Below are 26,523 nucleotides of genomic sequence, written 5' to 3'. Positions count from 1 at the left end.
ATTCAGCTCCCATCTGGACTACCTCTCCATTCTGTCTTCCTTCTGTTTTCATTCTTTTGATATGACACAGGCTTATCCATTCTAGTTTTGAGTTCATATCCTCAAAACTTCACAACCAGAAAGGAAAAGATCCTTTCCTTTCCCGTATCCACGATCATAAATCCCAGGGAAGGATTCTGATTGGTCAAACTTGGATCACATCCTTATCCCTTGAACCAACTAAGGCCAGAGAAGGTGAAATGCTCTTTACCATGACTGACCTAGCCTGGGCCAATGCCTACACCTGCGGATAGAGGGATGAAATCTGTTTCCTGAAGTGAAGGAAGTAGGTTCTGGACAGAGAAAAACACCAGCCACCATAGCATGGAATAATAAAGTGCTGGACTAACAGTCAAACATCTAGATACTATTCTTGGCTTGCTTCTAACTTGCTGTGTGATCTTGGACAAGTCCCTTTCCCTCTCTGGGCCCCAGTTTCTCACCTGTACAAAGAAAATATTTGATAACTTTTGACTGGTTGTTAAGTATTATTCATGTTTCCAACAATGACACTTGAAAATACTTACTAAACCTACCTAGCTTTTAAACTGCTGCTTTCAGGATATAATATAGTCTTGTTGTTGTTCAGTCAGTAAGCAGTGTCTGACTCTTTTGTGCTTTATTTTTAAATAAATTAAAAATATATATGAATAAAATCTGCTTTCAACTTGGTATATACATTTTATATTAATCCTTATTTTGAAATGTATATAGTCAAAAGAAATAGACGGTGTTGGGAAATTTCCACCAGTATGGAAGATGAGGCAAATATTTCAATATCTCCAACCACGCATTCATTCAACAAAGAGTTCCTGAGTACCTACTATGTGCCAGACACTATTGAACAATCTGCCCCTGTGTAACTCACATTCTAATAGATATAGCTATATTCTAGTGGTAGAAGAAGGATTTTTTAAATCCTAGCCCATCATCAATGAGATGAAGTCCATACCTCTCAGTCCTGTGCCAACCTCTCCAGCTCCAAGAGAACTCCCACTCATAACCTACACCTCATCAAACAGAAGCTGCCAGACGGCTACCTCCAAATTCACTAGTTCACTCACCTCTCTTCTAAATGGAAGCCTCCTGCCTTCTCCACATTTGTATCACCGCCTCTGGGAAACCTCCTTGAATGATTTCTCCTGCCCCACAGCCCTGGCCTCCTCTGTAGTCCCCAAACCTCACACAGATCTCTACCACTCAGCACCTCTCACTTTATGTCAGAAATATTTTCTATGTTTTGGCTTCTCTCATTGGAATACAGATTCCTCTAAGAAAAGGAAAGGCTCTTATTAATACCTGAGGATTTGGGGAGATTGACGATCAACATACACACAGACCAGTTCTTTCTCCTCTATCCCCCCTTCTCAGTGAGTGGCACTCCTACCCCTATTCTCCAAGTTGCTCAGTTTAAAAACCTGGGCATCATCCTCAATGAATCCTTTTCTCTTACCACCCACATCCAATCAAGGTTCATCACCTCTGGATAAATCCATTACTTCCCTTGGCCTTTAAATCAAACCTGCCCCACCCCTCATATCCTGGGTAGCTCATTATTCAGGGTTTACTTTAACCGTGACCTCCTCTAGGAAGTCTACCTTAATTCCTGTCCCTCCAGGTTGGGCTGAGTGTCCATTCTCTGGGTAGTTTAGGTTTCCCGTGCTTCCTAATTTATGACAATTGCTCGTCTCTCCTAGTAGACTATATATTCCAAGAGAGTGAGTTCTTGTTTATGGCTGCATCCCCAGCTCCTAGCTTATTTCCTGAAATATGGTAAGTTATGACTAATGGACTGCAAGGAGATCCAACCAGTCTATTCTAAAGGAGATCAGTCCTGGGTGTTCATTGGAAGGACTGATGCTAAAGCTAAAACTCCAATACTTTGGCCACCTCACGTGAAGAGTTGACCCATTGGAAAAGACTCTGATGCTGGGGAAGGATTGGGGGCAGGAGGAGAAGGGAGCAACAGAGGATGAGATGGCTGGGTGGCATCACTGACTTGATGGACATGAGTTTGAGTGAACTCCAGGAGTTGGTGATGGACAGGGAGGCCTGGCGTGCTGCGATTCATGGGGTCGCAAAGAGTTGGACACGACTGAGCAACCGAACTGAACTGAATTGATGACTAATGACTTTTTAAACAAATGAAGGAACAAATTCATTTGAAGTCAGAAAGCCTGGATTCTATTCAGATCTGCCATTAACTAGTTGGGTCACCATGCACTTAACTTCTGAGTCTCAATGTTCTCATCTGTGAATTCCTCCCAGTCTACCTCCAGGACTGAATATAAAAAACAAATGAGATAATAAATGTGAAAGCTATTTACAACCTCTGGGTTGTTCTACACATTTAAGGAGTTACTGCTAAATGTTCTGGAGTTTTTGGGGTTTGTTTTTTTTTTTTGCATTTTCTCTGGTTATTTTAAATATAATTAGGTATTGATCCTACTTAGGAATTTCCTGTAGGTACATAACACAAGAAATATGTTGTTGCTGCTCATCTCTGAAAAGGGTAGAAGTTAAATGTTTTGATCTTTTTTAATGTTTTAGAGAACACTGTACTGGAGGCACTAATAAAAAATAATCTAAATTTCACTTAAGTGACTAATACCAAATTGATATAAATTAAACAAATTAATCCTTTATAATACTGACAAAAGAGGGAAAACAGACAATTTAGAACAGAATACTAAAAGAAAATATTCAAAGAAAACTTAACTTTAGTTTTACACTTACTAAATTAACAAAAAACATTTTAAAATAATTCTCCGTGCAGTTGAGGTTATAGAAGAGCCAATAGGCACACACACTGCTGTCAGAATATAAACTGTTCACTTCTTTGAAAAGCAAATCGGTAAAATACGTCAAGAGCCAAAAATAATTCTATTCTTGGAAATCTATCTTAAGGGAAGAATTTAATAGAATAATAAGGTTTTGTACACAAAAACATATAGTATTACTCATAAATCATCAGAAAGTGCAAACAACTACAACAATGAGAAACCGTTTGGTAAAGCATGTTGCATCCATGGGATAAAATATTTTACACCATTAAAAGCGATCTCTCTGGAGACATGGCCCCAGCACTCTTAGTCCTGCTCACAAAACTGTGATTTTAGAAAACTTATGAATTTTTGCCCAGCTAAAACATTCATGACATTTTGCTTTCACTTGTTTGACTCAGTATGAATAGAATGCTAATTTCTAATGTAAAAAAATAGATATGCAACAAGCAACAAAGGTTTGCTGTCTAGCACAGGGAACTATAGTCAATATCTTGTAATAGCCTATAATGGAAAATAATTTCAGAAACAATATATGTGTATATGCATAACTGAATCACTTTGCTGTGCACCTGTAACATTGTAAGTCAACTATACACAGCTGAGAGACTAAGCACATATATACATACTCCAATAAAATATATACAAAGAAAAAACAATCCTTGTAGGTCCTGCTTGACGGCTTCTTCATTATCAAGGGAAGGCCAAGCTCTCAGAACAGACCCCTTCTCAAGTCCTCAAGCATTCAGGGCCAAGTTTTCCTAAGATGTTACTGATAAAAGTGTTCATCTAAAGCCAGAGCCTACACGATACTAGCAGTGGTGGCAATGGGCATACTAATATTTCAGGAGCTTGGTAACTTACTACCGACTCTGTTCATGATGAGGCTGTCCATATTCTGCTGACCTTGAGGGAGACTAAGGACACCTGGAGCAAGGCTGCGTCTCTTGCAGCCAGCTCCTAGCCAAAATCAAGAGGATGGCTAGACTCCCTGGGGAGGAGTCAAGTGCATTCAAAGACATTAGGTGGGGGAGGAGGGGTGTCTGACACTGGACCCCCTGTATTTGTAAGAGGGTCTCATGAACTGTCTCATGGTACTCATGTGCTTGTACAGTACCCTCTTCTTGACCTGGACTGGTCCTGGTACTTATTCACTTGTAACTACAGAATATGGCAGAAGTGAAGCTTCTGAAACTCGGTTAAGAAAAGTGCCTCTGAAACGAGGTTAGGAAAAACTCTCAATCTTCTGTTGGGAACACTCTCTGAAAGTCACAGGCCACCATGTAAGGAGCCGCATGACTGCCATCTTAGTGAAGTCACTTTTAGGTATCCTGGTTGATAATTCCAGCAAAGCTCAGCCTTTTAGTCATTCCCAGTAAGGCGTCACACATCCTTCAGACCAGCCCATCCAAGAGCTGAATCTGTCTCCAAGTGACTTCAGTACCATATGGAGCTGACAAGTCGATCAGCTAATCCTGGACCAAAATAATGAGACATAACTGAATGGTTGTTGTTTTAAGCCACTAAGTTTTAGGGTAATTAAAACACAATAGTACCTAAGTAGCACATCACCTTTGGAGGATGCTTAAGAATAAACTCATAATTCCAGAAATAGGTAACGGTAAAGAATCAAACATTTATCTTGCCTTTCCTTTATGGATTGTACTTCAGTATAACCAAATAGTTGATGAGATCAAGCTCTTCTTTATGAAATAATTATGGCTATTAAATAGTGAATATCAGAATTAGAATATCACCATTTTGAAATCCCTGATTAAATAACAGCAATCATCAGTGACTACTAAAATCATAAGGCAAAACCCCAACGAGGAACATTATAACAGATTAGGCTAAAAATACCTCAGTCTGCTGATCAATATCTTCTTAATAAGCCAAGAAGAGAGAAAACCAAACATTATGTGCCTCCTGATGTGAGGCATCGAGAAGTGTATGGCACAAACTTTAAACCTGTCCCCAAATCAAACCTGAGCCTGATAACACGTCTAGATTTCATCCTAGGGACCAGAGGAACACAATACATGATCCCCTCAGAATGCAATCCACAAAATCCAAAACATGGAAAGTTCTACAGGACAAACAACTAAATTTCAAAATATATATTTTTTTAAATAGAGAAAGAAAGGGACCCTATTTATTGGAAGAAACTCAAGAGATATATCAACCAAATTCAATGTGCAGACTATCTCTGGATTCTGATATCTATTTATTTCAACATATTCATTTATTATTTTGGCTATGCTGGGTGTTTGTTGCTGAAGGGGCTTTTGTCTAGTTGCAGTGCACAGGCTTCTCATTGGGGTGGCTTATCCTGCTGCAGAGTGCAGGCTCCAGGATGCGCGGCTTCAGTAGTCACAGCGCATGGGCACAGTAGTCGCGGCACGTGGGCGCAGTGGTTGCGGCGTGTGGGCTCAGTAGTTGCAGTGCCTGGGCTCAGTGGTTGCGGCACGTGGGCGCAGTAGTTGCACCTCACCGGCTCTAGAGCTCAGGCTCAGTGGTTGTGGCGCACAGGCTTCGTTGCCCCGTGGCGTATGGAATCCTTCCAGACCTGGGATCCAGCCTGTGGCTCCTGCATTGGCAGGCGGATTCCTTACCACTGAGCCACCCAGGAAGCCCTATGAACATTTATACATTTGAAATATATACATTTTATATATGTATATGATAACTGACTGGATATTTGATATTAAGTCATTTTTAACTTTTAAGTGTGTTGGGTTTTATAAATAATTTTTAAAAGACCTTTTATGTTTTAGAGATAAATACATGTATTCCAACATATTTGGGATTTTTTCTTTTTTTTTTCAAAACAATCCAGTGGGGGCATGGGGCAGGTAAGAGTGGATAGGATATAAATGAAGCAAGATTGGCCATATATTGATATTTTAAAGCTAGGTGATAGGGATATGGAGGTATAATATATTCCATACTAATATATATATAGTTTATATATATATATATTTATAATATAAAGTTTTCATTTAAAAGAAAACTTTAACACACATAGCTCTTTGCCAAAAAAAAAAGTGGGGGAAAGGGTTTCCTGTGGTGCACCTCTGAGTGGTTTGAGTGTAACAGAGATGGTCTTTCCTCGTCCCTTCTCACCAAATCCCCTTGCACTTACAGAAACCTACAGAGGCATCTGAAGTCACATTTTAAGGATGCATAATGGAGGGGAGTTTGGAGAGGGAACGAAATCATTAAGGAGGATTATACTGTCACCACTCGACACAATGGGGATTGCTGCTTTTAACTGCTTTAAACGAGTCTTACTTCATACCAGAGCTTCGACTCAAGAAGGCGTCGCCATGGGAAGTGATCCTGCCCAGGAGATCAAGTCTTTCTCCCTGGCTGAGTCTTTGAGTGCACGCTCCTGCCCTCCACAGCAAGAGAACAGAGGGGCTTCTTAGAATGCACTTCAAATTCTTTTTTCCTCTTCATAATGTCCTTGCAGGCAGGGCTCTTGGAAAGACTAGGAAAGAAGGCGCCTTGGATAAAGTAGCTCTAGGGGCTGGGAGGACAAGCCAAGTTTCTGTCTTTGCACATGCAAAGAGAAGCAGTATAGCCTAGGGTCTGCCAGTGGCCTCTGGACACAACTGGTTCTGCAAGTCACCAGCTGTGCAAATGTACCTTATTGCACCCCTGAAAGTTATATAGGTCATCAGTAGTTCTACTGGAGCCACCCATAAAAATCAACCAGAGTTCTAACTCTTACTGCATCTGCTCAAACTGACACTGACTGATCAGGAAATACTGCCTAACTATGGGCCACCAGTATTTCCATCAGCCCACGAAGGATATGGGCATCATTAAGTAGAACTAAGTGATCTTTGTTGAATGGATTATCCAAGACGTCTACCTGACAAAACAATGCTAGCTTGTTGTACCAAAAAAAAAAAAAAAAAAAAAATTTTAACCTTTAAAAAAAAATGTAGGGATGATAACTTTCAGCTCACATTACTCCTGAAAGGATAAAATCAATATATGTGAAGGACTCAGCGTGGATCCTACCACTGAACCAGCTCTCAATAAAAGGCTATTACTATTATTTATTTCTCCATAAAATGTGGATATGAAGATCCTTATAGTTCCTCTTAATTCCAGGGTTTGAGGATTCATTCATTTATGCAAGAACCATTTATTTCCAAGTCCCACACCAGGTGCTGGAGCTAATATGGGAGTTGGCGGGTAAAGTCAGCATATAAAGCAAAAATTCTGCATACTTAAAATTTCTATTGAGACTTCTTCCACCATCAACAGACCTCCCAATCATTTGCTCCTCGATTCAGAGGTGCTATCAAAGATGCTGCTGGTTAAAAGAGCAGTGTGGTCTGGACCATGGAGTGACAGTGGCTGAAGGGTCTTTCAGGACACTTCATCTTGTCTCCACCCAGGACCCAGAACACGAAAGCCTTAAGTTTTCCTCCATTCAGAGCAAAGCTGTGTTCCCTGCTTTGCCTCTGAGCCCTGAGCCCCAGTGTTGGATGAGAAAATGGAGGGCAGTCTCAAGGGACACCTCCCATCAAGTTCAGGGTCACCCAGGACCATATAGATGCAGACTCCAGCCATAGTTAAGAAGGGTCAACAGGGCCACAGGAAGGCTCAGAGATGGGCTATGAGGAGCAAGGGAGAGAAAGAGTGCCCTCACCTTCCTGGGTGATGATACTGAACCTGACCCTTGGAGGACAGAGAAGACCTGGGGGCAAGACATTAGGGAAGGGTAATCTGGGCTGAGGAGACAGCAAGAGGCAGAGTCTGGAGGCAGGAAATGTAGGCTGTGTCTCAGTAACAGCAGGCGGACCACACGTTCGGTTGAAGCAGGAGGTGAGGCTAGAGAGTCACTGGGGGCAGGTGGCAACGGTCTTAAGGCCAGGCCAACGGGAGTGGGCTTGGGCGTGTAGCCAGTAAAGAGCCGAAGGCCTGGAACAGTCTTAGAGAGAGGACCCAGCCGGGGTGAGGCCCTCCTCCCAGGGCCTGCCCACACTCTCTCCCAGGATATTGCCCAGCACCCTCCCAGGTTCAGAAAGCCCCAACTATAAATTCCTCAGCCTCAAGACTGAATTTTTCCATAATGGCTTCAGCAGCAACCTTAGGGTCAAGAGAGGCAACCCTTTAGGTTTCTCTGCACAACTGCCCTTCACTGTGGAGAAAGTACACCAAGATGGAGCAGGAGTGGTAGAGGAGATGAAGACTAAGCCTGGGAAGAGGGGCTACTGGCGAAGATGGAGACTAAGTATTCTCAAAGCTCCCTGCTACAAAACATCCAGGAATGCCAGGTAGTGTTTGCTTTAGTCATTTGAAATGTATAGGAAGTGTCACGGGAAAGTAAGGGTATTTCCAAGATCAGAACAAAGGAAGAGCCAAAAACCAGCGCAGGTCAGGGGCTGCTGTCTTGCAGAGGTGCTGTCAGGGTAGCAGTGGAACTAGGGGCTTGGAGACCAAGCACGCAGGAAGATTGGTCAGGACTGCGCTAGAAGGACCCCTGGGAGTCTCACTCTGTGTGCACGACTAAGCCCCTGGCTGCCCTCTGCTTATAGTGCTTCGAAAAGCCAGGAATGTCCTGTCTAGGGAGACAACTGGTGTAGGGGAAAGAACCTGTGATCCGGCTCTGCTTCTAACCTCCTACCTTCCTTCTTCCCTTCTCTAAGCCTCAACTGTATCATCTTTGAAATGGAAATGATGCCACAACTGCCCTCATAGGATTACTAATGTACTCCAGTGCCTCCTCAGCATATGGACAGTAGCTAAAACTACAGGAGTGAGTGAGATTGCCCAAAGAAAGTCTGTAGAGTGACGAGAGCTACAAGACAAGAACTGATCCTAAAGAACAAAAAATTTAAGGAAAGGACGGAGGAGGAGCCCACAAAGCAGACAAGTTAGAGTAGAAGCAGGAAAATTCAGTGTTGTATGTGCCAAAGGAATAGTACCAAAAGGAGAGGCTCCTCAACTGTCCAGTGCAGTGAACAGGTTGAATCAGATAAGAACTGAAAAGTTTCTAATGGGTTTGGCTACTGGGGCTCTTGGTATCCTTAGGGAAACTTAGAGCAGGGGCAGTAGACAGGGTACAGTGGGTCGAGGAGTGAATAAGCAGTGAAGAAGTAGAAATAGTGATTTTAGGCCACTCTTTGAAGAAATTTGGTAAGATTCGTAAACCAGCTGAAAGGCGGATACAGGAGAGAAAGGAGATAATTGTTGGAACAAGGTCGTAGAGAGAGTTAGAAACGAAGAGGTCCAGAACATAGGTGGACACATTAGCTTGAAACGAAGGAAAGATACTCTGAGAATGAGATAAAGGGAGCAGTGCTGGATGTGAAAACAGGAACTTAGGAAGACAGCAACGATCTCAAGACTCGACGATCTCAATTTCTCCATGAAGTAGACCACACAAAGAAGATGGGAAACTAAAAATGGGATATGAGTAAAAGTTGAAAGAAGTTGGGGGGGAGTGGGTACAAAGATTAACAAGTGGCACTAAGAGTCTGGCTGAGACTGAAAACCTTGAGTTGTTTCTGTGTGTGTTCATTCACTCATTTACCCCTTTCAGGTCACATCAATGATTTTTGGTTCCCAGTGGGACCATTATTCAATGACTCAGTTTTGGTCATACAGATACACGTCAGAGTATCAAGCCAAGAGTTTGATTTGGGACAAGTCAGGATAGAGACACCTATTAAACATCCAAGTGGAGGTACTCAATATGAGGCTGGATGCTTCTGAGTCACGTTCCAAGAGGCAGACAGAGCTGGAGATAGAGTTTGGGGAGACATGGCTGCACAGAGTGTTTTCAAAGTCTGGGCCAGAGGAGATCACCAACGGAGAAGTAGTAGCTAGAGAAGAGGACTATGGCCAAAACTCTGAGCACTCTGACACTCGGAAGTCAAGCAGCAGATGAGATCACCAGCTAAGCAGACCACAGAGGGGCTCCCAAAAGCATACAATATTCCAGTGAAGTCATTCAGTCGTGTTCGACTCTTTGCGACCCCATGGACTATAGCCTATCAGGCTCCTCTGTCCATGGGATTTTGCAGGCAAGAGTGCTGGAGTGGGTTGCCATTGCCTTCTCCAGGGGATCTTCCTGACCCAGGAATTGAACCCAGGTCTCCTGCATTGCAGGCAGATTCTTTACCATCTGAGCCACCAGGAAAGCCCAATATTCCAGTAACCAAGTAAAGAAAGTAGTTCAAGAAAGTAGTGGCCTACTGCACCAAGTGCTGTTGAGAGATCAAGTGAAGACAGAGAAGTGCCCACTGGAGGTTATTGGTGACCTCATCAAAAACAGCAGACTGGAGAGAAGATAAGCCCACTACACAGGGCTGAGCAGAAAACAGAAGTGAGGAAGAAGGGACAGGAGACAAGTCTGTGGGGACGGCTGCTGTGAAGACAGCAGGGAAACAGGCCATCAGCTGATGGAAGACAGGGTAAAGGAAGAGCTCTGCAGAGAGTGGAAATGATGGAACAGGTATGAATTTTGTTGGAAGTGCTGAGTGGAGAGAAAGAAACTGGGGATGCAGCAGAGATGGGAGAACTGAAAAAACTAGAGGCCAGAGGATTCAGCTCACAAGTACAAGGAAACTTCAACTATAGCAATATGAAGGCAGGAGGGAAAGGAAACACAAATTCAGATGGATTAAGAGGTGTGGTGGAAGGATAAGGGTGTTCCTTTGTACCTGCTTCTTATTTTATCAATGAGATAGATGAGGTGATCAGACAAAGATGGAAGAGGGGTGTGGAATGGACGGCTCCTACCAAGAAGGAGGTCAAGATGTGAAAAAACTGTCTTTGGGGATGGGAAGTCAACACCTAGAGAAGGGTAGTAGGATTGCTGAACAGGATTGAATGATCATATGAGATTTGTTGTCATGAATTTAAAGTGAGGCCAGTTGGCTTGGGTGTGTGTTTTCTCTTATGCTTGAGTTCCAGCATCTACATGGAAGAGAGGTAGGCTTTAAGGAGAGCAAATAAGAATGAAGAGAAGTGTGATAAGAGAATTAGGAGTGTTTGAAAAGAATTTGTCAACAAAGGTCCATCTAGTCAAGGCTATGGTTTTTCGAGTAGTCATATATGGATGTGAGAGTTGGACTATAAAGGAAGCTGAGCGCAGAAGAATTGATGCTTTTGAACTGTGGTGTTAGAGAAGACTTTTGAGAGTCCCTTGGACTGCAAGGAGATCCAACCAGTCCATCCTAAAGGAAATCAGTCCTGGGTGTTCATTGGAAGGACTGATGCTGAAGCTGAAACTCCAATATTTTGGCCACCTGATGTGAAGAGCTGACTCATTGGAAAAGACCCTGATGCTGGGAAAGGTTGAAGGCAGGAGGAGAAGGGAACAACAGAGGATGAGATGGTTAGATAGCATCACCAACTCAATGGACATGAGTTTGGGTGAACTCCGGGAGTTGGTGATGGACAGGGAGGCCTGGCGTGCTACGGTTCATGGGATCACAAAGAGTCGGACATGACTGAGCAACTGAACTGAACTGAAAAGATTAGTTATGGCAACAAATGCAGAAATACTTGCTGGTTAAGGAAGACAGAGAACTTAAGGGAAATGACAGAGGTGAAAAAGTGGGAGGGGGAGTGCATTAGAAGTCTTGATGAGACAGTGGAGAAACATTGCCCTCTGGGAGCTGGGATGAGAGGAGGTGGTGGTCAGAGAGCAGGATGTCTAGGTTCCGGGTGATGATATAGTCATAAGTGTGACAAAGCAATGAGTGACTAGGGTGGGACAGATCAAAGGAAAAAAGATCAAAGAAGGGCATGAAACCAAGAAGCCAACATGTTAGATGGCTCATCCACATGGATGTGGAAGTCACCAGGAATGATGTCAGGAAAAAGGATAGGAAGACAGCATGCCATTGCTAAAGACACTAGTGAATGGGGATAAAGAGTGGGTTCATGTGAACTTCAAGGGAGTGGAGTTTTACAGGAAAAGGGAGAAGAATTGGATTTAGAATCAACAACATAAATCAAGGTGGCCCTACCTAGTCTACCACACTTACCTCACCTACCCCACCTACTTCACCTCTGGGCCCTCTGCTGCTGCTAAGTCACTTCAGTCGTGTCCAACTCTGTGCGACCCCATAAACAGCAGCCCACCAGGCTCCCCATCCCTGGGATTCTCCAGGCAAGAACACTGTAGTGGGTTGCCATTTTCTTCTCCAATACGTGAAAGTGAAGTCACTCAGTCATGTCTGACTCTAAGCAACCCCATGGACTGCAACCTACCAGGCTCTTCCATCCATGGGATTTTCCAGGCAAGAGTACTGGAGTGGGGTGCCATTGCCTTCTCCTTCTTCTTCAGTACCCAGTATCTAAGAGGAAAAACGCCCTCCACTTGAAAGGGTTGAGAAAACAATCATAAGTAGATTCTCAGTTTCATTTGATACAGAAACAGAAGTGAACAGTCAAAAAAGAAGTTGAGGATATTGGAGAGTGTAACTGACTCCATGAGTTCCCAAACCCACAGAGGAAGGGTCTGGGAATACCAGAAGGGGTGGGAAATTGAGTCAGATTAGACTGTTCAGAGTACCATGGGGATTAGAGTCCCATCACCATGAGGAGCCTGGGTTTCTGAAGATGACTGAGGTTAAACAGTGTTCCAAGCATCTCGGGATTAGTCTTGAGGGTCTCCTAGGGGAAAGCATATTTGACACAGTGGGCAACAATTCTCTTCAGTGCCAGCAAGTGGGGCAGAAACCACAAAGCAAGCCCCTGGGGGACTATTCTCTTAAGCGGCCAGCACTGGAGTTCTTTGTGAAGACTCCTGGGGAGGGGCCACCTGCCCTGAAACCAGAGCCTCAGGGTCAACTTTTCTCCCTGGTGGTTCAATGCAGTGGAGATTTGGAGCACACGTCCATGGTTTGTCACTTAGCTCCTGGGTCGCGCAGTGCTGCAGCGGGCAGTTTCATCTGGAGGCAGGGTTACTAGATGAAACCCAAGACTCACAGATAAACTTGAATTTCAGATAAATGACTTCTTAGTATAATGTCTCCCAGCTATTACATGGGACATACTTTTACAAAAAAATTATAGCCTATCCCTGACTACTCCACATGATGTCAGTGCTTATATCAGGCAGGGTTTTCCAGAGATCTACAGGGTGAGGCACAAGCTGGAGACGAAGCAGAGCCAAGTGGTTCAGTTCTGGTCCAAGTCCAAAGACTTAAGAACCAAGAGAGCTGATGGTGTGGCTCTGGTTTAAAGGCTGACAGGCTTTAGATTCAGGGGGGAAAAAAGCCAATGTTCCAGTTCAAAGGCAGTCAGGTAGGAAGAATTCTCTCCTGCTCAGGAAAGGGTCAGCCTTTTTATTCTAGGTAAGCCTTCAACTGAGTGGATGAGGCCCATCCACATTAGGAAGGGCAATCTGCTCTACTTAGTCTATCCATTTAAATGTTTATCTCTTACAAAAACACCAGCACAGAAATACCAGAATAATGTTTGCCCAAATATCTGGTGCCCTATGGCCAGTCAGGTTGACATGTAAAATTAACCACTGCAGTGCCCATGTGTGCACTTTTTGAGGGAAGTGGAACTAGGCAGTGGTATTTTAATTATAATAGTTAATGAGAAGAGAGAGACAGGCCTAATCCCAAGGTATTAACTGAAGATTGAAATATCATAGGCCTGTAAGCTTACAACAGTTCAAATGGAGAAAGCTGTGGGAGAACTAAGTCATCTCACACACACAGTAGTATAGGCCAGATGGAGCCCAAAGAACCTTCCCCTTAAAAGGTCAGTCCCACTCTGTGGGAGAAGGCGAGGTGGGATGATTTGAGAGAATAGCATAGAAACATGTACATTACCATATGTGAAACAGACGACCAGTGCAAGTTCAATGCATGAAGCTGGGCACTCAAAGCCAGTGCATTGGGACAACCCAGAGGGATGGGATGGGGAGGGAGGTGGGAGGGGAATTCAGGACGAGGACACATACACACCCATGGCATTTTATCAAATAAAAGGCTCTGAGAAATCCAACAGAAAAATATACCAAATATTGTTTCACCCAGTGTTTCCAAGTTTATTTGTGTAAAGAATACCTCTATTGCAGAAACTATTAATATCCTGAGGAATAGCTTTCTTTGAGAAACCAAAGTTAAAACACTCATGTATAATACTATCTAGAATAAAAATACTTTATTCAACATTTGTGTGCCAAGGACCTCTCTAGCAGTCTAGCAGAGCCAACAGACATCTTAGAATGATGTGTTTAAGTGCATAAGATAAAATACTATAGAGGATTACAACAGAAACTAATTATACTGAAATATAATTTTAAAACAAATGGGAGTACCTGAAGGAGAAAGAAAGAGTAAGGGACAGGAAAAAATATTTAAAGAAATAATGGCCAAGGACTACATATTATATGATTCCATTTATATGAAATATCTAAAATAAGTAAACCCACAGGGATAAAAACCAGATTAGTTGTGAGGGGGCCAGGGAGTTTGGAAGCAGACAGCTAAAAAATAGGGCTTCTCTTTGGGATAATGAAAATGCCCTGAAACTGCTTGTAGTGATGGATATGCATCAAACACATAGATAATAACATACATTTATTTGTACACTTTAAATGGCTTAATTATATGTTACACAAATTCTATCTCAATAAATCTGTTTTAAAAACAATGGCCCAAAACTTTCCAATCATTTGTACTGAAAACTAAATATACAGACCCATGAGGCCAAATAAATTCCAAATAGAACAAACACGAAAACTACATAAAGGCATATCATAATCCAATTGTTCAAGACAAAGAGAAAATCTTGAAAGTACTCTGATAATGATACATATTATATACAGTGAAAAAAAGACAAAGATGACAGCAAAATTGTCGAAAGCAGTGCAAGCTAGAAGACAGCACAGCAAAATCTTTTAACATCTGAAAGAAAACACAGGCAATCCAGAATTCTACGCAGGGAAACTGTCTTTCAAAAATAAAGGCAAAACAATGAGATGCCTCTTAATACCCACTAAAATGGCTATTACCCAAAAAAAATGGAAAATGGCAAGTGTTTGTGAGGATATGATGAAAGCAGAACCCTGATGCCTCACTGGTAGGAATGTAAAATGATACAGCCACTGCGGAAAAGTGTTTGGTAGTTCCTCAAAAAATTTAACATAAAATTACTATATTATCTAGTAGATTTTCAAATAAAAACCTATACACAGTACCTCTAGTCAACAATAAATGTGTTTATCATACATTTAAAAATTTGTTAGAGGACTTCCCTGGTGGTCCAGTGGTTAAGTCTGTGAGCTCCCAATTTAGGGAGCCTGGTTGTAACATCTGGTCAGGGAACTTGATCCCACATGCTCCAGCTAAGAGTTCCACTGCCCCAACTATTGAGCCCACGGGCCACACCTGAGACCTGGCACAGTTAGATAAATATATATTTTTTTAAATGTGTTAGAAAGGCAGATTCATGTTAAGTGAACCTATACTCAGTATCTATAGTCAACAATAATGTATTATACACTTAAAAATTTATTAAAGGTCACACACTGCAACTAGAGAAAACCCACACACAGCAACAAACCCAGCACAGTCAAAAATAAATAAGTAATTTTTAAAAATTGTTAAAAGGTAGATCTCATGTTAAACGTTATCACAATAAAATTTAACAATTTTAAAAAGCTATACACAAATGCTCATAGCCACTATTCACAATACCCCAAAAGTAGAAAAATCCCAAATATCCATCAACTAATGAATGGATAAACAAAATGTAGTATATACATGCAAAGGAATATTATTCAGACACAGAAAGGAATCAAGTTCTAATACATGCTACAACATGATGAACCTCAAAAACAAGCTAAATGGGAGAAACCAGTCATAAAGGACTACGTGTTGCATTTTTCCACCATTTATTTCATATTCCATCATGAAATATCCAGACTAAACAAATCTACAGAGACAATAAACAGATTAGTAGCTGCCTACGGCTGGGGGAAAGGGGATTGGAGAGTGACTTAATGAATATGGAGTTTCCTTTGGGGGTAATGAAAATATTCTGTAACTACAATGATTTATAATCTTATTAATATACTAAATACCACTGGATTGCACACTTTAAAATGGTTAATTTTATGTTTTTGTGTATTTTATCCCAAGTTTGAAAACCACAATGAACTATGCTGCTGCTGCTAAGTCGATTCAGTCGTGTCCGACTCTGTGCGACCCCATAGACAGCAGCCCACCAGGCTCCCCTGTCCCTGGAATTCTCCAGGCAAGAGTACTGGAGTGGGGTGCCATTGCCTTCTCCGACAATGAATACTATACTGCACATCTATTAAAGTGATTAAGGTTAAAAAGACCAAAGGACTTATGTGGCAGCCTGGATGGGAGGGAAGTTTGCAGAGAATGAATACGTGTATATATATATAGCTGAGTCCCTTTGCTGTTCACCTGAAACTATCACAACATTGTTAATTAGCTATATCCCAATACAAAATAAAAAGTTCAAAAGAAAAGAGACAAACAAACAAAAAGGCCAAAGAACTAATCATACTAAGTGCTGGCAAGGATGTGGAAGAACCAGAACTCTCCATATACCACTGGTGGGAATGTATGCTATACTCACTTTGGAAAACAGTCTGACAGTTTCTTAGAATGTTCAACATACACAAGCTACCGTATGATCCAGACATTCCTTTCCTAGGTATTTCAAGAAAAATGGAAGCACATGCCCATACAAAGACTTGTACATAGATGTTCACAATAATTTTACTCTAAATATCCCAAAACTGGAAATAACCAAAGTCTATCAATAGAAGATGTATAAACAAATTGTGGTCTATCTATACAATGGAATAGTATTCAGCAACATAAAAAGAATGAGTTATTGACAACCTGGAAAAATCTCAAAAGGATTATAGTAAGTTATAAGGAGATAGACAAAAAATGAGCACATACTATATGATACCATTTAAAATTCTAAGAAATGCAAATTAAGCTATAGTGACAAAAGCAGTTCAGTGGTGGGCTTGGTGGGAAGAGACAGGACAGAGAAAGACACAAGAAAACTTTTGTGGAAAGGGACATATTCACAATCATGACTGCAGTAACGGTTTCACAGGTACATACATATGTCAATACTTCTCAAAATATATACTTTAAATACGTGGAGTTTATCATATTTCAATATATCTCAATGAAGCTCTTAAAAACATTTTAAAATATATGTGATAAAATATATATAAGGAAGACATGGAAATCAAGCTTATATTTTCTATTAGATTATGCAGCTGTAAATCTATTTTTAAATAAATAAATCTTGTTTCAAAAGTTGAAAGTTATGTTTAAAAAATTGACTAAGCATTCAATGTGTTATACTGATTGTTCTATCGATGACTGTATTGGTCAGAATAGGCTAGATTAAGCTATAGAAGGCAATGGCACCCCACTCTTGTACTCTTGCCTGGAAAATCCCATGGACAGAGGAGCCTGCTAGGCTGCAGTCCATGAGGTTGCTAAGAGTTGGACACAACTGAGCGACTTCACTTTCACTTTTCACTTTCATGCACTAGAGAAGGACATGGCAACCCACTCCAGTGTTCTTGCCTGGAGAATCCCGGGGACAGAGGAGCCTGGTGGGAGGCCATCTATGGGGTCGCACAGAGTAGGACACGACTGAAGCGACTTAGCAGCAGCAGCAGCAGCAAGCTATAGTAACAAAAATGCTCAAATCTGAGCAGCTTAATATCACTAAGGTTTATTTCTCACTTGCTCTGTGCATGCATAACAGTTGACATGAACCCAGGCCAATAAAGTTCCAATGTCCTGGAATGTGACCTCCTTAGTCAACGCAGCGGGAGAAGAGAGGACTAAAGAGTCAAGCACCGGCAACGCAACGTTCCATTCCACAGGTGACGAACACCACTTCCAATCACACTTACTGGCCAAAAGTAGTCACATGACCATGCTTTCAAGAAGACTGGAGATTGCACGACACAGGGGAGAAGTGGATATTGGTGAACATTAATAATCTACCACAACCACCCATAACACAAAATTATTTTTACACCAAACGACAAAAAGATTAAAATGGAACATACTCAAAAAATGTGAACTATCCAGAGGTTCCACCCAGAAAAGGCGGGAAAATTGCAACTCCATCCACACTTAGAAGTCCTCTGTTCTCTCAGTATGTTCCCTAGATGGAGAGCCACAGTTCCAGATAACCCAGGGACAGCTGGGTGGCAACTCTATTTCACTTTTAAAAGTCTCTTAGTTGTCTAGATATCACCTCTTTCACATTTGCTATGCATACCATCAAATACCTCCACCACTCACTCCTTCAGGATCTGCCCTTACTGCTCAGGTGTTGAAGAAACCCATCAGGTGGGGCCTGTCCTCAAGAGGTCTACACAAGGTGCTCCATGAACACAGAAGAGGAAGCAATGAATTTTTTAAAAGATATTTTAAACTCTGACCTGTCCTGTTTTTTCCAGTTTTTGTGATACTAAGTACCAATACTGTCACTTACCAGCTCCCTGTCCATATGCAAACCCCTTCACCTTTCCGAGGCTCAGCTTCCTCACCTGTGAAAATGGAATAGTAAGGCTTACCTCCCAGGATTGTTATGAGAACAAGAATGAGATCATGTCTATGGAATTGCTTTGTAAACTTTTTGTCAGTCCAACTTATCACCACCATCACCATCATCATGCATGGCTGGCTTGCACTGTCTAGAAGGGAAGCCCCAGGGTTGGGGGAAGGCCCAGAGGAGAGAGGGGCTCCCAGCCTGACCCTGGAGTCAGGGCCTCTCCCTAATTAACTCTTCCTGGCAAAAGTTCCTTGCTGGACATGTTTGCTTACCATCATAAAGCCAGGTGAGGCTTCCAGGGGCCGCCCACTGGCCCTGACACGCGGGGGAGGAATGATGAGTCACCAGCCCTCTAACAGCCTCGCTGACAGGGCTCTCCACCCAGCCCCTGGCAGAGAATGTAGAGGGCTGGCAAGGGTGCAGCAGGGCCATCCAGGTTTTTAAGGAAAGAAAGAGAGAAATGATGGAAAAAGGAGGGGGAAGGAAAAAGAGAGATAAGGGAAAAGAAAGAAGGGCACACAAAGACAAAAGGAAGAAATGAAAAAGGAAGAAGAATGTGATGACCAGGAGCTGGGGGATGGGGGAATGGGGAGATGTTATTCAACGCATCTAGAGTTTCAGTTTTGCAAGATGAAATCGTTCTGGAGATTGGTTGCACAACGTGAAAGTCCTTAACACTACTGACTATACACTTAAACATGGTTATGATGGTAAATTTATATTATGTGCTTTTAACATAGGTAGAGATTTAAAATTATTTTTCAAAAGTGAAGGAATGAAAAGGGGAGCAAGTAGAAGCAGGGAAGAAGGAAAGGAAGGGAGAGAGGGAGGGAAGGAGAAGGGAGCAGGGAAGGAGGGCGGAAAGAAGGGGGAAAGGAAAATAAGTAAGAGGAAGGCAGGAGGAAGAGGGGGAATGACAGGGATGATAAGGAAAAGGGAGGAAACGAAGATAAAAGAAGGAAAAAATGCCTTTCAGGAGGTTACCTGGCAGTGTACACATCGCCCCACACGGCTTGCTACCTGAGGTGGTGGGGAAAGGGAGGCGAGGGGCGAGAGCCTTGGCTTCGGGGCTGCTCCACGTGACATCACCGCGCCTCCCCGCCTTCGGGTCCCCGCGGCCGGACGATGTTGTGCAATCGCGCGGCGCGCAGAGCTGGTGGCTGGCCCTACCGCTGGGTACCGCTCTCCTTGGGTGGCTGCGAGTCCCTTCGCCTTTGGCCTTCTGCCGGGCCAGTCCTGGCGGCGGCAGGAGGGCGATAATTGCCCAGAGACGCAGCACTTATCCGGGCAGGTTGTGCAAGGACCGCAGGAGCGAGGGCCCGGGGCGTCCGCTCTCACGCCTCAGCGGCCAGGCATGCGCGCGGGGGCGAGGGATGGGCGGGGGTCCCGGGGGCGCCTCCAGGTGTTCCCACTGGAGACTCTGCGTTGCTCCTCGGGAAAGAACCGCCGCGATCATTACTGGGAATAAGGAAGACCTGGGTTCCCAGCCCGGCCCTGCTACCTGCCACAGTGTGTGATCTCGTATAAGTCACTTCGCTTCTGGTCCTCAGGCGCCTCTGCACTAGGAGCGAAATCACTACTTCTCCTTGTGGTAGTGAGGCTAAGAGACAGTGCAGGCGAGGCCTAGAGCAGTGCCAAGCACACGCTGGGTACATGGTGATTGATGGCCACTAATTACTTCTATCACCTACTCCAGGAGCTCACACTAAAATTCTATATGCTAGCCTCTCCTGCTTGGCCCACACACTGCCTATCAAGGCCCGGGATCAAATTTTGTCTGCCACTGGCTTGCTGGATGACCTTGGGAAATTTGCCTACTTTCTCTGTTCTTCAGTTTTCTCTTTGAAAACAGCGTGATGCAAGTCCCCACTTTGACAATTTGATGGGAAAATTAAATGAGATGACCCTTGAAAAGTGTGAGGGTCATATCTATCTATATCAGATTCTGCCAGCCACTGTCCTTGGAAAATTCTTTTCCCTTGGCTTCCATGACAACAGGCACCCCAGGTTTTCCTCCCATTTCTCTGGCTACTCCTTCGCAGTCACACTGCAGGCTCCTCCTCCCTTACAAATCCCTTAGGAGTTGGTGTGCCTTGGGGTCCTCTCCTAGGCATCCCTCTGTTCCTCGGTGAGGGGTGGCTTGCTGACTGAATCCTCTCCAAGACCTCAGGTCCCAGCAGTTGCATGAAGGCCAGACCTCTCTTCCATGGATCCCAATATTTACAGGCCGCCTCCACTCAGATGGGCATTTTTTTTGGTATTTTTAATTTATTCTTCCAACAGTGCTACAATGTAGCTAATATTGTCCTTTTGCCCTGTGAGGAAACTGATATTCAAGGAGGTTAAATAACTATCTCAGGGTCAAAGCCGTAAGTGCCACAGTCGGCTCTCAAGCTCCTACGCTGCATAGAACGTGCCATGTACCAGTGTGGACCTGCTTTCCTGGTATACACTGCCACACCAGAGCAGGTGCCCCTTTTTGTAGTCTACTGAGAGGCATCTTTGAGACTCACGGGAAATCAGAGCTAAGGGACCTTGGAGGTCATCATTTCACAGTTTGTTCCATTCTTCAAACAAGTCATGTTATACGAATGGCTTATACCATAAACTGTGGACAGAGGAACTTAAACTGGCTCTGCCACTTACTGTGTGACTTTGGGTGAGTTACTTAACCTCTCTGTGCTTCATATTTCTCACCTGCAGAGATATTAATACTATTTAATTAGTAGACTTGTTACAAGGATTAAATGAGTTACAACAAAAGCACATAAAACAGTGCTTGGCACACAGTCAACTCCCTGTAAGTGAAGAACTTTCACCATCATCATTACTATACCATATTTACTACTACTAAGAGCTTACTATGCATGAGGTATGACAACAAGATAATGAATGGGAAAACAAAGATGACATAGACGCTGTCTTCTCCTCAGGGAACTCATAGTCCAGGAAAGAGACTGCAGAAACCATATATAATTACAATGTAATCATGTGTAAATGCAGTAGCATAGATTTGTGTGGACACTGAGGGTGACTTTCAAGGGACTTTCCAAGGGAGCAACATGGTTAGGACTTGAGCCCAGGTATCCCAAGACTCTTTCTAGCCCACCTCATCCACTGGCAATTTGCCCAGGGCACGTAAAGGTGTGACCCAAAGTCTTTCCACATGGCACCAAAAACAGACTCCTAAGGCCATGACTGCCTTAGCTGAAGATGTTACTAACGTGTCAATTCAGTTCAGTCTCTCAGTTATGTCCGATTCTTTGTGACCCCATGCACGCCAGGCTTCCCTGTCCATCATCAACTCCTGGAGGTCACTCAAACTCATGTCCATTGAGTCAGTGATGCCATCCAACCATCTCATCCCCTGTCATCCCCTCTCCTCCCACCTTCCAGCTTTCCCAGCATCAGGGTCTTTTCAATGAGTCAGCTCTTCGCATCAGGTGGCCAAAGTGCTGGAGTTTCAGCTTCAGCATCAGTCCTTCCAGTGAATTTTCAGAACTGATTTCCTTTATGATGGGCTGGTTGGATCTCCTTGCAGTCCAAGGGACTCTCAAGAGTCTTCTCCAACAGCACAGTTCAAAAGCATCAATTCTTCGGCGCTCAGCTTTCTTTATAGTCCAACTCTCACATCCATACATGACTACTGGAAAAGTCATCACTTTGATAGACGGTCTCTGCTTTTTAATACGCTGTCTAGATTGGTCATAGCTTTTCTTCCATAACTTTTCTTCCAAGGAGCAAGTGTCTTTTAATTTCGTGGCTGCAGTCACCATCTGCTGTGATTTTAGAGCCCCCCAAAATAAACTCTGTCACTGTTTCCATTGTTTTCCCATCTATTTGCCATGAATTGATGGGACCAGATGCCAATTTAGTTTTCTGAATGTTGAGTTTTAAGCCAACTTTTTCACTTTCCTCTTTCACTTTCATCAAGAGGCTCTTTAGTTCTTCTTTGCTTTCTGCCATAAGTGTGGTGTCATATGCATATCTAAAGTTATTGATATTTCTTCCAGCAATCTTGATTCCAGTATGTGTTTCATCCAGTCCAGCATTTCTCAAGATGTACTCTGCATATACGTTAAATAAGCAGGGTGACAATATACAGCCTTGACCTACTCCTTTCCCAATTTGGAACCAGTCTGTTGTTCCATGTCCAGTTCTAACTGTTGCTTCTTGACCTGCATTCAGATTTCTCAGGAGGCAGGTCAGGTGGTCTGGTATTCCCATCTCTTTAAGAATTTTCCACAGTTTGTTGTGATCCACACAGTTAAAGGCTTTGGCAGATTCAGTAAAGCAGAAGTAGATGTTTTTCTGGGACTCTCTTGCTTTTTTGATGATCCAGAGGATGTTGGCAATTTGATTTCTGGTTCCTCTGCCATTTCTAAAACCAGCTTAAACATCTGGTAGTTCATAGTTCACATATTGTTGAAGCTGGCTTGGAGAATTTTGAGCATTACTTTACTAGCGTATGAGATGAGTGCAATTGTGCGGTAGTTTGAGCATTCTTTGGCATTGCCTTTCTTTGGGATTGGAATGAAAACTGACCTTTTCCAGTCCTGTGGCCACTGCTGAGTTTTCCAAACTTGCTGGCATATTGAGTGCAGCATTTTCACAGCATCATCTTTCAGGATTTGAAATAGTCAACCTGGAATTCCATCACCTCCACTAGCTTTGTTCATAGTGACGCTTCCTAAGGCCTACTTGACTTCACATTCCAGGATGTCTGGTTCTAGGTGAGTGATCACACCATCGTGGTTATCTGGATCATGAAGATCTTTTTTGCATAGTTCTTCTGTGTATTCTTGCCACCTCTTCTTAATATCTTCTGCTTCTTTTAGGTCCATACCATTTCTGTCCTTTATTGTGTCCATCTTTGCATGAAATGTTCCCTTGTATCTCTAATTTTCTTGAAGAGATCTCTAGTCTTTCCCATTCTATTGTTTTCCTCTATTTCTTTGCATTGATCCCTGAGGAAGGCTTTCTTATCTCTTCTTGCTATTCTTTGGAACTCTGCATTCAAATGGGTATATCTTTGCTTTTCTCCTTTGCCTTTTGTTTCTCTTCTTTTCACAGCTATTTGTAAGGCCTCCTCCTCTACTAACGTGTAGAGATAGTCAATAAACGTTTGCTGAATGAGTCAATGAGTCTAAGGTGTTAGTGAGATGACAGCCAACTTTCCCCTTGACTATCAGCTCCTCAACCTGCAGGTATGAGGCAGTGGCACAGGGCAAAGCAGCAGTGGGCCCTGGCAGACAGTGGGTCACCTTCTCTCCACCCCAAACAAGGTGGTTAATTGGGGACCACCATTCACTGGCTTCTCCTTCCCTACAGTTGTTTCTGAAATTTTTAGTGCACTCAATTTAATCACTTTCATCCACAATTCTGTATTATCTGTATATGTCCAACTCTGTAAAGAGGAAGGTAAATCAGCCCCAGCCCCTGCCCTCAGGAAGCATGAATTCCAGAAGAAGAAATGACAGAGCCCCAAGAAAAAAAGACAATTGAAATCCAAGTACTAAGAGCTCACACTGAGAGTGTGGCAGGCTGAATAATGGCCCTCAGAGAGGTCCACGTGCTGACCCCTGTGACCTATGAATATCATCATTTCACATCTCTGCAGATATGTCTAAATTAAGGATCTTAATATGGGGATATATTTCTGGATTATCTTTCTAGTAAATTACACAGGTAATGTACTTTAATGTAAGGCCCTAAATGTAAACACAAGGATTTTTGTTAAGAGGGAGATTTGAATACAGAGAAGAAGTAATGATGAAAACAAAAGGTTAGAATATTTCCAGGAAAGGGCCAAAAATGAGGGGATGCAGGTTGCCTCCAGAAGATAGAAAATAAAAAGAAATGGATTCTCCACGAGACCCTCCTGGAAGAACCAGCCCTATTGACACCTTGAAATTAATCCAATGAAACTATTTCTGACTTCAGGTCTCTAGAACTATATGACAACTAATCTATACTGTTTTAGGCCACCAAGCCTATGGTGATTTGTTTCAGGAGCCATAAGAACCTTATACAAATAGAATAACTGGTTATATCTTAGGCATTAATTGGTTTTTTTCCTCAGTCATATCTTGAGCAAGTAATTTATTTTCACAATGCAAACATAATACACTGAATAATGAAGCACAACTATCTAAGGTCACCTAAGTGGCTTTTATACATGAGCCAACTGCCTGGGTTCAAATCCTGGCTTCACCTTTTTACATCTGTGTGGCTTTGGTCAACTTACCCGGCTGGGCTTCAGTTCTCATTAATAGGAGAGAAATAATACTTAGTACCTCTCCCTTGGGCTTCCCAGGTGGCACTAGTGGTAAAGAACCCACCTGTCAATGCAGGTAGACGTAAGAGACACAGGTTCGATCCGTGGGTCAGGAAGATTCCCTGGAGGAGGGCACAGCAACCCACCCCAGTATTCCTGCCTGGAGAATCTCATGGACAGAGGGGCCTGGCAGGCTACAGTCCATAGGGTCGCACAGAGTCAGACATGACTGAAGTGACTTAGCACGTTCGTATGCACCCCTCCCTTAGGAATGATATGAGGAGTGATTTGTAGGAGCATTACTAATGCTCACTATTATTTTATTCTCCTCGCCTTCCCTGGGAGTCTACACTTCCTGATCTCTCACAGTAAGGTGGCATCATGTGACTACTTCTGGTTAATGAAATGTGAGCAGTGAAAACCTCTATGGAACTTAAGCCACATGACCACTGATTCACATGTGCCTGTGAGCAAGTCACAAGCTCGTTCAGACTCACTGACATGATGAAACTTTCCATGTCCCTTCTAATACTCACTTTCCAGGACTCTGAGCATCATGTGAGAAAATGGACAGTAAACAGGAGAGGAGGCGAGAAGAGATTTAAAAGGAATTGTGGACACAGTGTAAAACACATGGGAGAGGAGGTGTGACTTGGATTCCCCAGAGCAAAGGCATACACCAGCAAAGGAGAAACTGGGGTGAACTTACTTATAATAACTAATTAATTTAATTACCTTAAATGATACTAGGCTTCCATCTAAAGTTTCTTTTTAGAATAAATTTATGTTTCCTAAATAGTGAATTGATTTAAAGAACAAATATTAAGCAGTCTCACAGGTGGTTGATGGATATGGTGCAAATTGTAAAGGAGGATCAAAAGACTAAAATCCAGGAACTTCCCTAGAACGATGAAAAGAACATAGGCTTGGAGTCAGACAGGCCAGGGGTTGAATCTAGCCCCACTACTTGCTGGCAGCGTGACCTCGGTCAACTAACTCAGGCTCTCTGGGACGCTATCCTTATTGTTTTTTAATGAAGATCATTATTTCTACTTCATTGGGTGGATAAGAGGATTACAACTTACTTTCACCATTGCTGACTTTGTATTCTTCCTTCTTATTGTAACCTGTAAATCTTGACTCAATTTGTATATTGAGAGTCAATCCAACCCATGTTCCCAGGAGGCCTTGCCAGGCTCTGGGAAGGCAGAGCCCAGTTGGGCCAGCTTCCTGCCCTCCAGGAACTCCCAGTCTTGTGGGGCAACTGGACAGAAACTCAGAGAACCACAGCTGACAGCCTGAGTGCCATGGGGGAGAGATACAGTGGAGGTAATGAGGCGGCTCTAAGGAGAGCTATGGCACCAGAGACGGGTCTCATGCCATGAGTAAGATTTCAACAGGCAGATATGGGCAGGGAGTGCATACTAGGTTGCCTCACCTCTCTGAGCCTCAGTTTCCTCTTCAGTAAAATACAAATCCTACCACCTACCTTTTGCCTGCTACTGTGAGGATTAAGTGGGATAAAGCCAGGGAAGCACCTACCACAGTGTCTGGTTCATATTAGGCACTGGATAAACGAAGGCAATTACTTTTCTATTATGCTGGATAATAAAGCCCCAGTGGGTGGCCCCCTTCCATAATGGAATTATCTTCTCCTTCCCTGTGACTCACCTCCAAGAGCTGGCCCAGGGGCTGGATGTCACAAGCTCCTGGGCAGGTTGGAACTACCAAGCTCCCTAGAGTAAGGCCCTTATTCAACAGAGATCAGTGTTCAGGAGAGCTCACTCATCTCACACCCCCACTGTGCAAAACCAGATCCTTGGTCCCCAAGAGAAAGCTTGACCTCAAGTCCAG

General features: G+C 43.1%; 1 protein-coding gene across 1 annotated transcript in view; it reads right to left on the bottom strand.

Annotated features, from left to right (window-relative positions):
* The window catches only part of XPA (XPA, DNA damage recognition and repair factor), a 141,474-nt gene extending 121,724 nt beyond the window's left edge, over positions 1 to 19,750 (bottom strand). The window contains exons 1-2 of the mRNA XM_042243220.2: positions 19,377 to 19,750; positions 18,333 to 18,387 (exon numbers count right to left, since the gene is read on the bottom strand). Of these exons, the coding sequence (XP_042099154.1) occupies positions 18,333 to 18,387; positions 19,377 to 19,478 (157 nt within the window). The 5' untranslated portion in view covers positions 19,479 to 19,750. The remainder of the gene's footprint in view (positions 1 to 18,332; positions 18,388 to 19,376) is intronic.
* Positions 19,751 to 26,523: the final 6,773 nt, after the last annotated feature.

Source organism: Ovis aries, chromosome 2 (genome assembly GCF_016772045.2).
Source record: "Ovis aries strain OAR_USU_Benz2616 breed Rambouillet chromosome 2, ARS-UI_Ramb_v3.0, whole genome shotgun sequence".
NCBI lineage: Eukaryota > Metazoa > Chordata > Mammalia > Artiodactyla > Bovidae > Ovis > Ovis aries.
Note: the sequence above shows the minus strand (reverse complement) of the source record. Positions and strands in the feature narration are given on the sequence as shown.